Raw genomic sequence first — 13,829 nt, 5'->3', positions numbered from 1 at the left:
ACAGAAAAATAACAGAATAAACCAACTGGGAATCTCTGTACAAGGCAAAGACTGAGAATATTGCTGCTAGTTTAACTTTACAGGGCAGACCAAGGCAGAAGAGAGAAGCCCACTTACATCCAGCGATGGACCAACCTGCGCCATGAGTCCATCATTCTGACAGATGCACACACAAAACATCTCCTCCTCTGAAATCCTGTTTATAACCTACTTTCTGGTGCTTACGGTCACAGAATGTCAGTGCTGACAGGCACTTGGGAGGTCAGGATTCTGGACCAAACCTCTTTTGCAGATACACTGAGTCCCAGAGAGGTTAAACAACTTGGCCAGCTTTGCATTTTTATTTAACTATTTCATATCATGATGCATTCCCCAGAGCACCGGAAAGTATGTATCTTTGCTTTTCTTCTTCTCTTTGCCTAGCATTGTACAATAGAAGGCATTGAATAAATGCTAAGCGTCAATCTTAGAGATACTCAAAATTCCATCTGCACCAACAAAGTCCACTGTGAATGTTATCTAAATGTACTTGGGCATGTGTACTTAAGTACATACTCTTAAGATATATTTATCATATGTTACAGATAAATCCAAATGCTAGTTAAGTTATAAATCTTTTTAGGTACCCTGATAATGAATCTTCACATTTATCAAGTGCTTTGCAATATAAAAGCCACTGTTTCATTTCAGCCTCACAGCACTCCTAGGAGATGGCCTGAGATATCTCCACTTTGCATCTGAGGAAAATTGAGACTCAGAAAAGTTGAGTCTTGTTTGCGTGTGGCCTGTTAAGTAGAGGATACAGGATTCAACCCATATTTGGGGCCAAATTCATAACACTTTCCCCTATACCATGATGTCACAAATGCCTGTGATTTTCTTTAAATATGAAAGCCTGTGTTTCTCAGATTTCTCTGTAGAACAGAAAAATTAGAGAAATTAGAGAAATTCTAAAATTAGAGAAATGATTTTGCCCTAACAGAGTTATGTATTCTAAGGCTTACAAACCCCTGCCCTATTTTTTTTTTTTAATCTACAATGGCTTAAGGCATACCTGAAACTCTTTCTTGCTCCAAGAGCTTAGTGTAAAGATTGAATATCTGTTCCTGGACTTTGCACACAGATCGTTTAATCTTTTCCCTGCGGGTCACCATGTAAGTGAGGTTCCGAACCTAGAATATAGAGAATAAAGATTCTAAGTAAGCATTACATCGTAAGAGTTCTTTGGTGCTTTTTTTTTTCCTTTACCTGAGAGAATCTGTTCCTACTTGGGCCTTACAGACATTTAAAATCAAAATGTACTTTAAACATTTTATCCAATCTCTAATTTCCTTTTGGGTGGCTAACAGGATTCAAAGTATACCCTTCAATTTAGAAAGCAACAACACAGGAGGAGGTTAGATTTTGGGAGGGATGCCCACAGAACTCATACAAAAACCCTGCCTCCTCCAACACACCCAACCTGTGGCCCATCCCAACAAACAGAAGGTCATTGTTGTCCAAGTCAGGACTTGCTACCTCTCGCCAAAAGACTTCACTCACCACCCCTCGTTTTATCTTCTAGAGGTTTTAGAGCAGTTCAGAAGCCACCTCTGCTGCACTTTTCTCAAGCATCTTCTGAAGGTGGAATCAGGTAAACTCAGGGTCAAAGGCCATTAGAGGAGAAGCCCCTGCCCAGTCCAGCCCCAAGAAATGTCCTCACACAGGGCCTACTAGCAGACCAAACAGCCGAGAATCCAAGAAAATTTCTTTGCCAACTGGTCACAAATGCCTGGAGCTAGCAGGACGCTAACATGTTCCATAGGGAGGTGAAATGCCTAAGGAACTTCTTCTGGCTTTGTCAATGATGTGCTGTATCAACATCTCAAATCCAGATCTCTGTATCACCACTTTTTAAAACGGAGGAAGTGGTAGTGCCCTCTTCCTGGCCCATGTATAAGTAACTGCGGAAAAGCCCCAAAGTGCTAAGAGCTCCACTTTGATCTATCTGCGGCCCCACCACCGGGGTCCACGTGAGAATGCTCACTAACCACATCAATACTTAGTCATTCCCCATTTTTAAAGCCATCTGTGATCAGTCAATACAGAAACAAACTTTAGTCAGTAAAACCCCTTAATCCTTCAGTCCCAAAATCTTCTATTGGTAAATTTGACTAGATTACATGGGCCTGAAAACAGTGTCAAATGCCCAACATACGGATTTGCAATTAAGCCTTTCCTCGGCAAGATATGGACAAGACATACCAAATTATCTCAGTGGCAGGAGTGAAAAGGACCCATCCAGCTCCTACTATTAACGGCATGACAACACTGCTAAAAATCTCATCTGCCTATGCTTGGGCAATCCCTTCCTTACTTTAAAATGGCAGACGTTCAAAGGTCACCAGACTTCTTTGGCAGTGAGAATGGCACCAATCCATGCATACAGGATTCTGCACTTTGGCTTAAGTACAGACACCTCCCCTAAGGTCTTCAGTTCTTTCTGAACCCTAACAATTGGCAGTTGTTCTTCCCTGACTTGTGTTCCAAACTGCAGGAGGCACGAGAGAAACAAAATGGGTTGGCTGGCTTTCACATTGGCATCATGGTGTAATTTTCCAGCTTAGATCTGGAACACCAAGTTAGACTTCTGACCCTAACCAATTCATTCACTGACTGTCATTTTTTTCCACATAGATTCTTTATCTTACTATCACTTTTCTTAATAAGAAAATGGTATTAAAATTAAAGACTTAAGATTAAGTCACTCTCCCCATCACAGATTATTATTTTAGTGCCATTCATCCTGGTTAAGGCAAGTCCCTTGAAAACTTCATACCCCCAGGCCAGGAAGTAGATGTCCTTTATAAAAATAAACCTTAACTGATTTGGGGATGGAGGTGGTTAACAGACTGTTCTTTTGGATAAATGTCGTCCAAGTCAGATGAGATAGAGTTGAAGGTCAAAGAGAAAGAGGCAGGACCTCAACCCCTAACAGTTTCTACATTAAAACAGAGAATCAGACATCTGTAAATAGGAAATAGAGACAAAGTCTCTAACATCCTAGGAGTATACAAGGTTATCCTCATGTTCAAGTCAAATATAGAGACTTATCTCTTACTTGAAATTACCCACGAAAATTGAAAAAAAGGAAATCAGGGGACCTGAAATTCGTGGATTATTCAAACTGAGTTTTGGTAGCTTCAACCACTTTCCCCAGGAGTGACTTCCCCAGTGCTGCTAAGTGGGAAAATCCCATTTCTGTTCCCCATGACCTCTGATGAGAAACCTCTATATAAACCAGAAAGCAAAGGTCTTGGTGAATTTTCACTTGGAACAAATCAGGTCCTAAATAATTCAGGACTTGCTGACCATACTTAATAGCAAGCTAAACCTTACCTCCCTTGTGCACCAAAAAACTCCCCTTAAAGGACATGAACTGAGGTTCTATTATCCTCAAAACATATCCACTTCCTGAATACTGCTTGACCAAACTCCCCCACTTCTTCATCTCCCCGTTGCCAGCAAGGAGTACCCAAAAAAGCCACCTCATGGATGCGCTCTCCTGCCATGTTATTCCTGGGAATCACACTTTCCCCTAAAACAGTGGTTGTCAAAATGGAGCATGTATCAAAACACCTGGGGGCGGGAATTTAAAACACAACACTGGCCTCCACCTGCAGATTCTGGAGTTAAGAGGTGGTGTCCAAGAATCTGCATTTCCAGTAAGTTTCCAGGCAAAGCTTACCCTTTGAGAACCACTGCCCTAAGGAACCCAAGAATGGTTCCAAGGGGTTTTCTTGAATCCCCAAGACTGCTTCAACAATGAAGCATTTTTACAGGGGAGAACTGTAGCCTCTATGAGATTTTTAAAGACTCTCACAGTGTCGAGTATGGCAGTCCCTGGGGACTCGGCCCCTCTCTTTCCGTTATCACTAGCCAGAAGCTGAAGAGGTAGCAGGTCTTTATCAACTCACTTGCTGGCCTCACGTTAACTGCTTCTTTCAGAAGCCCATGGTCAAGGAAAGAGAATCCCACCAGAGTGAACTGGTAGCCTTGAGGACTTGGCGTGGCCACCCACCAAGTTTGCCATCATGTCTGTAAAATCTGGGGTTCCCAAACTCTCCTGCTAACCATTCCTGTCATCTAACTTTTTCATCCGGAACTGGTACCCCAGGTGTACAATACCCCCAGGTGTGAATTTGCAGGGAAGAGCAATTATCATAATCATTCAGGGTTGTTGACATTTCCAGTAAAAGCTACTGGCCTTGTTGGTTCAGGAATGGCCAGAGGCCCAGTCACATGTGTTAACTGATTCTGCCTATCTGCTTATGTTGACACTATTGTGAGAATGAGGCAGAACTTGAGAAAGCAAGTAAGAAGTAATTTATGATTTGTTATTATTATTGCCCCTGCCCTGATGAGCCTAAAATGCTTATTATTTATTATGACAAAGAACAGTGCAACTCAGGAGTATGGCAGAGATTTCAGTTGTTTTTAAGCCTCCGCCATCACATTTTAAACTACCACTAAATTCCCTAAAATCTCTTTAATAAAGTAAATGTAAGTAATGCCACACACACACACACAAATCCTGATTTATTCCCTGTTTCTCATACATCGTTGGCATCATTCTACTTAAAAAGCAACAGTGATGACTCCAAAAAATGTTTAGAATTTAATCATTAGTGCGTGTTAATCTGATGACTTAAGTACAGAAAAGAGTTAGTACACCACAAGCATTTTCTACACTTTTATTTTGTGGTGATTTTGAGACAAACAGTCCAAACATTAGACTTCTCGTCCTCCCCTCCGGAGGACTATCTGCCTCCATAGCTGATGCACCCCAGTTACAGCCGTTGTCGGTTTGGGATAATGGCTTCTCACCAGGATTCCAATTTATCCTTCCGAATCCCTTTCTCATCTCTTAGCAGAAATGCCACACATACTTGTGGTTGAGAGGCAAGTCTTCTTTACACTCACCACCAGGGGGTGTATGGAAGCAAAAAAGCCTCACAAACCCATCTCCCGCTCCTGCCTCTGGCCTCTCCCTGAGGCCACAGCCTTCCTTGAATGAACCTGGGCCCGGCGGGGACACCACCTCAAGCCAGCCGTCAGGTCATAGCCTGAAAGGGTCTCTAATGGACACATAAATTCTTTCAATTCTGTGCCTTCTCTAACAGGGCCATACAGGTCTCTTTATGAGATCTGGACCTTTCGGTTCACTACTTCTCCAGTTTATCCCTATTCTTTGCCCACTTTCTCATTCCAGATCATCCGTGAGTCAGATCCTCTCCCAGGCAGATGAATCACTCCCCACTAATAAGTCGGGTGCTTGAGGGGAGTGCGTTGACTGCTGCGGCCACTTGGGTACCTTTCGGTGCAGGCTGTTTCAGGCCAGAACGCATCAGTCCCATCTCCCTTGCACTAATGAATTTAATCACAGTCCACAGTCAGGGGAGTTAACGCAGAAGGTAGGCACCCCCAATTAGCAAGCCTCAGTCAGAAACTACCTACAGGGAGCGCAAGGCCCTGGCGGATAAGGCAGTGCACTCCTAATTACTCCGGTAGCAAGGAGGGTGATCCAGCCTATCGGGACTCTGAAGGTGATAGAGACTGGGGGAGAGAAGCAAAGAGCTGAAGGAAGTGCCATCAGCTGAGGCTCCAGGCACTGAATTCAGCGATCCAGTAGTGTGACAAAACAACCTATCTGTGGTGTGCTGAGCGTCATAGGGGCTCCTTGGGCAGAGCTGATGCCCCTGTGCCCCGGGAATCTCACCCCACACCCACACAGACACTACACACACACACACACTCTACACACACATACAGTATATACATAGCCTCAGTGATGACTTAGCACCTCGCTGCCAGGAGTATCTTCTGTAACAGATATGCTCGTGTCTGTAAGTTCACGCACACGTATCAGCACCCATACGTGCTCTGCTCCGTGACAGCACCAGGAATGCCTCCGGGAATGAGCCAGTGAGAGGCAGTACTTAGCACTCCCTCATGTGCCCATCACCAGCACCTAGTAAGTATTTCCCCAGGCTGAACAACAGATTCCCCTACTTTTGCCCCCATAAATTAAATCCATCTTGTAAACAATGTTGAGCCAGCCAATCCCCTGGCCATTTTCCTCGGGCTCAGGTCCCTCTAACTGAATGAAAAAAAAAAAAAAAAGAAAAAGAAAAAAAAGACATGCCCCATTTGATCTTACAGAAGAACAGTAAGGATTAATGGGAAAGTGTTAAAAAAAAAAAAAAGGAAAGAAAAGAAAACATCACAGAGAAAAACTCCCCACTCTGTGGCAGTGTTGCACATAGGTACAATGAGTTTACCAGCCCACAATTATATTTAACCAACACAACCTCATGCTGCAGTATGTACAAGGGTCTGGGAGTAAACGCAACTGGCTATCATTTCTTGCTCGGGGCAAGTGTTCGCCTCTTTGCAATCTTCTTCTCTAAGTCACTATAAGGTGTCAGTGTCAATCATTACCCTCTCCAGGTCCTGCCGCAGGTGAGTGAACAGCTGCAGCCTCCTAAACAAGACATCCTGCTCCCGCTTCGCTAGATTGTCCTCTTCGTCTTTCTTTGGAGTGATCAGGGGCTTGTTGAAGTTGACCTTCCTCTTCAACTTCCAGTACTGGTACAGGAAGTCCACCACTTCCTCGGGCAGCCGCAGGGCCCTGGCCACATCCAGCAGGTTGACGAACGTGTAAAACTCGTCCTCCAGCTGTTGCAGCTTCTGCTTCCGGACACTCACCCGGTGGGCCTCCTCCCGATTCTGCTCCAGGCTAGCAAAGGGCTCCAGCGGATTCCGGGGGGAGCACTCAGGAGCCCCATTCTCCTGAGTAGCCCCCTCACTGAGGCTCTCCTCGGGTTTCCTATGTGAGCTGTGCTTCGGGCAGTAGGACTTGAACTTGACTTCATCGTTCTCCGCCAAGATGGTCTTCATCTCCAGGCCCCGATCAAAAGCACAGGTCACATGGAAGGCAGTGCGGCAGTTCTTCACAGAGCACTAGGAAGAACACAGAGAACAAAAAACAAGACCATTATGGAGCAGCAACAACTGAAGCCCCTCAGCGTTAGGTGTCCCCATACATATATGCACAAAGAAGAACTGTGCTTCAAGCGTTTGCTATGACAGAAAAGTTTTACATGGGTTAACCCTAGCAGATCGAACCATGTTGTTAATAAATCAAGGCTTGGGATTTAAGGGAACACCTCAGCTAAAAGGTTTTGTAAACCAAACCATAGCTTGGTTAGAAAAGTAACCTCATTCAAATCCCCTCTCAAAGCAGATGGAATTACACCAATGGCACATGTAGATGAAGGCAGTGACACTCGGCTTATACACAAAATACGCAGTGCATTACTTTCAGGCATTAATTTAGCTTTTCTTATAGATTTGAGCTCTTCTAGTGTTTATATTAAAAGTTTGAATGGTAAGAATCTTCTCAGCTAGAATGACTACTAGTCAAGAGTTTCAAAAGGAACATGAGCCCTCGTTTTCAAACCCCTGGCCAGGAAGAGTCCCCCACACAGTGCAAAAATGGATGGCTTGCTTCCTCGAAGCAGCATCCAGGGCAAAGAGCTGGGGACGGTCAATAAAAACACCCCAGGACTGTGAGACTGCGGGCAGAAGCGTGGAAAACAGGAGAAGGGATGAACCAAGCACAGGAAGGCAGGGAGGGCCTCGGCACCAGTGAGCAAGCTTCCCTGGACACAGACTGCTCCCGGGACCCAGGGGAGGGCTCCCAGCTCCACAATCCTGGCAGTGCTGGCCACTCCCGGCATCCTGCTGGACTGACTGAAGAGCAGCTGCAGAATCATGAGGGCCCCACTTCCTGTGGGCAATCGGAAGGTCAACCTGGAAGCCAGGCATGATCAAGGTGCGCTTTCCCTCCTTGCTAAACACCTCCCCTCTCACTGCTTAATCGCAGCTACAATTTAGTGCCTTTGATCCAGAAAGCAAGCCAGAGGCCTAACAGGAGAAAAATGATTCAGGTCTCCCTGTCTGATGTTGCTGAGCCAATCCCTGGAAAGAGGTTCCTGTGGCAACTAAGGCCAGTCCCTTAAAAGCAACACTATTGTGTAAAGCCAAGTGATCCCCTGGGCACACCAGGGCTGCAGAGAGGAGCAAAACCCAGTTGCTCCAGGCCAACGGAAAAGCTTAATTAAACTCATTCAACAGACCCTGAGTCACATTACAAACGGCAGAGGCTAGAGTTGGGGCTTTCTCCCCGTCATTTTAGTATTTAAAGAGATGACTCCACTGCCAGCCACGATTTCTTCCGTTACTATAAAGTCTCTCTCTTACACTCAGAGGACAGAAAACCCAGCTCCCTTCACCATTTCCCCCATTACAAACTGCTAAAGCACATGTACTAACATAAACTGGTAATTTTATCTGAATAACCTCAAGCCCAAAAAAATGTGTGAAATAAGCTTTGGTGGCAGAACACATACATACACACCTGGCCACTATCATTAAAAAGCAACGTGCTCCTCCCTTTTAACACACAGCCAAGTGGGAAGCAAAAGTGGAAACAAATGACTGAGACGCTATCTGTGTACGGCTTAAACTACACTTAACCCAAGTGCTCTAACCTTAAAGAGAAATGAGCTGCAGCAGAATATTTATACAGGACTTTGTAAAGATGCCAAATGGCCTTCCTCTGGGTTTTCCTATTCAGGTTGACTCAGCAAACAGATGTTACAGAAACGTAAACCAGAGCCTTCACAGCTGCACACATTTCAGAGAGGAATTCTTTAATAAAATCAATCCATTCTGTGAAGATATGAAAAATCATCAACCTTCCTTCCTTCCTTGGCCTCTTTTCCTTCAATTTAATGCTCTGGGAAAAAGAGGTCAATGGCAACAACAACAAAAAAGAGTCATTAGATCATATCTCTTCAGAAGAGAAAACAAAGATCTCATTTGCCCGCCTCTTTTAAACATCATTTAAGGACCAGGATTGGCTTGCTGAGGAAAAGACATGAATTCTATCCCTCAGAAGAACATCAGGTAACTTGGAAGAAAGATTATTTCTGCTTTTCTTGGTTTGCAGGAGCTTGCCTCCGGCTAGTGTACATGCACACCACTAACACCTTTTTTGAAACTGTACCTGAGGATCTCCTCCATTCTTCCTCAATCCAATTTCTCAAAGCTCAGGCCAGAGGTTTTTGTCATGCTTTAGTTTTAAACAGATTTTGTTCACATCCAAAAAAACCCTCAGTGTTTTCGAGTACTCCCCAACCAAATCCCACCAGCTGCCCTCACGCCCCACCCTCCAGAGTATTTCTGTTACATTTTAGATTCTTGAACACCAGTGTAACTGATAAAGAAAGTTGAGCCACTTGGCTTGTCAAGAAATCAAAATCTAAAAACCATGAGCCAATGAGTACCTTACCAAAAGAAGTATTTATCAGCCAGAGCACAAACTGAGTTCGCCAAATGAGGTTATGTTTTTTAAAAACCCCAACTGGCAGTTTGACCATGTTCATGGAGCTTGTGCTTAGCTGTGTGTTTTATGCATCAAAAGAGAAGCGGCCCACAACAGTGCCTCTGCTCTCAGAGTGCAATGAGGAAACTAGGAAGAGCCTATGTCCCTGCACTGGTACATACCCAAAAAAGGGCCCGACTCAACCTTCAGTGTCAATGCCAATAATGCAACACAGAGAACCCGTGGTAGAACAACACTGCAGCCTCTCAAATCACAGTTGTCTAGATGCCAATAATGTGAGGCCCACAAATTAACTTTTCAGGTAGAGAAAAAAGACAGCAAAAGCCATCTACAATCACTTCTTAATTCTTTCTACCTCATAACTTTCTACAGTTTTCTGTGTCTGGACATAGAAAATGCAGGCAAAATTTTTACATGTAAGCCATTTCTCTCTCTCTCTCTCTCTCTCTGTCTGAGACAACAAGAACTGCCTCACAGTTTAGGCAGATTTCTGAACTACCTTTGTGACTGTTAACGCTGGGTTTCTGGTTACATGGGATGCAATCAGCCCAGTAAACTGTTCATACCCACGGAGTCACCCTGAAGGAACCTCAGAAGGGCTGTCCAAATCTTGCCCTGCACTCTGGATTCCAGTCCCATCTCCAGCCCCTCTGATAATTCAGGGCCCCTCATCCCACTCCCCACAGCATAGAAAAGGAAAATGAAGCCATTCTCACTCAGCTAATTACCTGTATGGAGGCCCCAAACTTCTCATTGCAGAGGCTGCACACTAAAGCCCACCGACTGCTGGGGATGTGAGACACCTTTGTGATGGGCTCCATCTTCTCTGGGCTGCCAATGCTCACCTAGAGGACCAAGAAATAGGACAGGGTGGCAGAGGCCGTCAGACAGAGGCTGAAATGGAAAGTAGAGATTTAAAAATCCGTTATTCCCCTGTATCCTTCCTCCCACCACACAAGTGGCAAGGGATGCTCACCCTCTTGGAACAAGCATATCCCTACTTCAAAACCATCAGGACAGATCCAAGGTCAACAGCAGTGGACGGCCCAGAGCCCCACCCTGCAACTCCGGGCCCTACATATGTCCACGGAAATCCACATTTATAGAAATAGTCAGGTAACTGAATGCTCACGTCTCACTGCGTTAGGCATGAGAAGTGAGATGTGCTTATGTATCAGGGCAATGCAATCTACTATACGTTCTGGCTCACCAGGAAGTCATCAAGACTATATAGCATCTTAAATATATTTAAATAGGTTGTCAACAACGGAGTGAGTAAATATAGGCTATGTTTCTATCTCTCTCACTAAAGAAAACCATTCTCTTCAGTCAGAAAGCATTACTACATTCAAAGTGGAAAACTACCAAGATAAATAAGGTATCATCTCTTTATTTGGCCTGGAATGCCAAACTGTAACCATGAGATTGGTGCCACCAAGATTCAAATCACAACCGCCTCTTCTCAGCCTCAATCCAAATCATCCCCATGTAATTTTACTCAGGAGGAAATATGCACCAAAATCACACACCAAAAAAATGCTGAAATTTGAATCACAAATGATATTCTCATGGGGAGCCATGCAAATTACGTTAATCGAGGTCTGGGATTTTCAGTAAATTACACCAGACGTGAAATTTAACAGACGTGAAATTTAAAAGGTTGAGGCTAAGTAAGAATTTAAATAAAAATCACAAACACGTGACCCAGAGCAGTGGTTCCTAACCAGGAGCCGGGAGTGTGGCTCAGCAAGAGCAAGGATTTCCAGCCAATCCTTACGGAGGGCAGATCCTTAAGGAGGGCAGAGCTAGGGCACAGCCACATCCAGGCCACTGCTGGTAAGCAAGCCGGGTCGGTTCCGGGAGTGCACGTCAGGAAGGGGCAGTCAGCAGTGATGGATATCTGAAGCCAAGTTTGCACACCACCAACCTACAGTCCAACTCACTGCTGCTTCCAGTTAATACTTCCACAAATTTACAAAACATGAGATTCAGTTTTAAAAAAAAAAAATAGGTAGCAACTATAATATGTCTTGTTACCCATCAGCTGCCTATTTATGAATGCTGCCCCCCACCGCACCCAGTCCCACAACCTCCTGAGATCAAGTTCTCCTTGGTAAGAACCACACCTACCTCGGGGATCCACAGAGCGCAGCTGACATGGACCCACTTGGTCCCACTGCGGGTGGGCTTCATGGCTCCACCTTTCTTGGGACACAGTAGACACTTTGGCTGAACCCCCAGGGCGCAAGTCCGGCACAGCCAACTGCCCTCGGGAACCTTGAGGATTCCGTAACAGGCCTGAGGCACCACAGCACATCACCAGGAAAAGAGAGAAAGAGAAAAGATCATTTTTCCCATTATATATAACTCTGAATTTTAAAACACCTAGAAGGATTTTAACAGAACCACCACCAAAATAGAGGCACTGCCCTGTCCACTACAGAGGTCAGGAAAAATGACAGCAGCCTGACGGTGGCGACAGGAGGTACCTGAGACACAGTTCATGCTCATCTGGCAGGAAGGGCTTGCTCCTGAAAACTACCTGAGGACAGAAAGATTTACAGAACACCTGCTCTTGATGTGCTGCTGCAGAAACCTAACTCTACCAAATTTACAAATATTAAGCAGTAAATCGTCAAAACAGGGTACAGGGTTAAGTGGGAGGAATCCGCTCCCCTCCGCTTTACTGATGGGGAGGGGGTTGGAGGACACAAAGGGAGGGAAAAAAACACAAAGCAGTTGAGAAACTCTCCCAAAGCTATTAAACAAACAGGAGTGTCTCCATTCCCCAGGCTACACAAACGCTACTAACTACGTCACAGTATTCTCTCCAGTGAACATAACAGGCACAGAAAAATGAGACATTCTAGACAAAAAGAGAATTTAGTCTCTTTTGGTGATATTTGAAACAAAGCCAATTTTGCACAAGATGGTAAAATTACACAAGACGGGAGAAACTGCAGAAATCAAGGCTTTCACAACTTAAGTAATTAAGGTGGCTTGAAGAGAGAAGAGGCAAATGATAATTAAGTGAAGAAACAAAGCCAGGATGGTACCACAGACACACTCAGAGCCTTTTAAAACCAAACTGTTCAGAATTTTATCCTTAAATGAACTGGAAGTCAGGAAGTCGAGAGTTACAGTAACATAGCCCAATTCTCCAGACAGAAAAAACACAGCCACTATGCAACCTGACTATCCAGGGCACAGAAAGGAAGCCACAAGGAAAAGCATCGAGTGAAGTAAAATGGCACTACGACTGGCGCTCAGGAGGGTACTATGAATGAGCCACTGTCAACACAAATGTCCTGGAAAAGAAAATTTTAATTTTTTCGTAAGGTTTCAAATACCATAGGTGGCTATACATTGTCTCTAACAGGCATTCTTAGAGGAAGTCACATTTGAAGAGAGAATTTTTTTAAAACGTCTAAGCTAATTAAAATATGCTTAAAGACAAGCCATGAAGGACTTCTAAAAAGGAAAATGAAGTAAATGTTAAGGAAAATGAAAAGAGACAACATGGTGGGGCAGAAAGAATATAGGGTCAGGAGCCCCGAATTCCAATCCCAACTCTGAAGAGCCAGACCCTGACACTGGCTCTTTTATAAAAGAGAGGGTTTTATAAAATAGAGGGTTTGGCTGGTGGTTTTCAAGCCTTTTTTGCTAGAATGCTTCTATGTTCCCAATCTCTTCACAGGGGAAAAAAAAAACAAAAAACTAAAGTGGCAGGAAAAAGACTGAAAAGTCATCCACCTAAATAGGAGAAGCACCAGCAACAAAAAAGCAACAAATAGCAGCCACATTACACATGATCAAGATGCAACAAACCCACTAAAAGAATCCTCCGTTATCATAAGAAAACTCCCTAGACAATTTGAAAATTCAGAGCTACAAGATGGGCAACAAAAGGACTAACACAAGAGAGTATGTCCTCGAGTCTTCTCCAATGAGCAGGGACAGGCCACGGTAGAGAAGTCTTCAAACCGAGGTCAAGTCCAAGAGGTAGACAAATCATAAAGAAAATGATAGTCAGGAGCTTCGCAGAACAAACTTGATTCTTCTGGTTAGGTTACTCAAGCAACTAATCTCTCCGTCTTTTTTTTTTTTTAATCTCAGCATCAGCAGGTAAGTCAAAGGAAGTACCTCAGAATAGCTTTTTAAACCATAGGAGCATATGTAGGCCCATGTCCCCACACAAATCTGAATTCCTTCTTTAGTGCATTAACAACAAAAGAGGTAAGAGCAAATGAGGCTGTCAAAAGCTTTTTAAAGTGCCCAGTGCCCAGCCTTGCTGAAGTCAAAGGATTTACCTCTCTATGGATGGGAGAAAGCAACCACCAAATCGTACTTGGCATCAAGGATGCCAGGCAATGACCTT

General features: G+C 44.2%; 1 protein-coding gene across 7 annotated transcripts in view; it reads right to left on the bottom strand.

Annotated features, from left to right (window-relative positions):
* JADE1 (jade family PHD finger 1) overlaps positions 1-13,829 on the bottom strand; it is a 57,243-nt gene that overhangs the window by 6,338 nt on the left and 37,076 nt on the right. For all 7 annotated transcript variants that reach the window (XM_037830646.1, XM_037830651.1, XM_037830648.1 and 4 more), the window contains exons 7-10: positions 11,582-11,749; positions 10,180-10,296; positions 6,481-7,002; positions 1,055-1,172 (exon numbers count right to left, since the gene is read on the bottom strand). In XM_037830646.1, coding sequence (XP_037686574.1) covers positions 1,055-1,172; positions 6,481-7,002; positions 10,180-10,296; positions 11,582-11,749 — 925 coding nt within the window. The remainder of the gene's footprint in view (positions 1-1,054; positions 1,173-6,480; positions 7,003-10,179; positions 10,297-11,581; positions 11,750-13,829) is intronic.

This window comes from Choloepus didactylus, chromosome 3, assembly GCF_015220235.1.
Source record: "Choloepus didactylus isolate mChoDid1 chromosome 3, mChoDid1.pri, whole genome shotgun sequence".
In the NCBI taxonomy this organism is placed as follows: Eukaryota; Metazoa; Chordata; class Mammalia; order Pilosa; family Megalonychidae; genus Choloepus; species Choloepus didactylus.
Note: the sequence above shows the minus strand (reverse complement) of the source record. Positions and strands in the feature narration are given on the sequence as shown.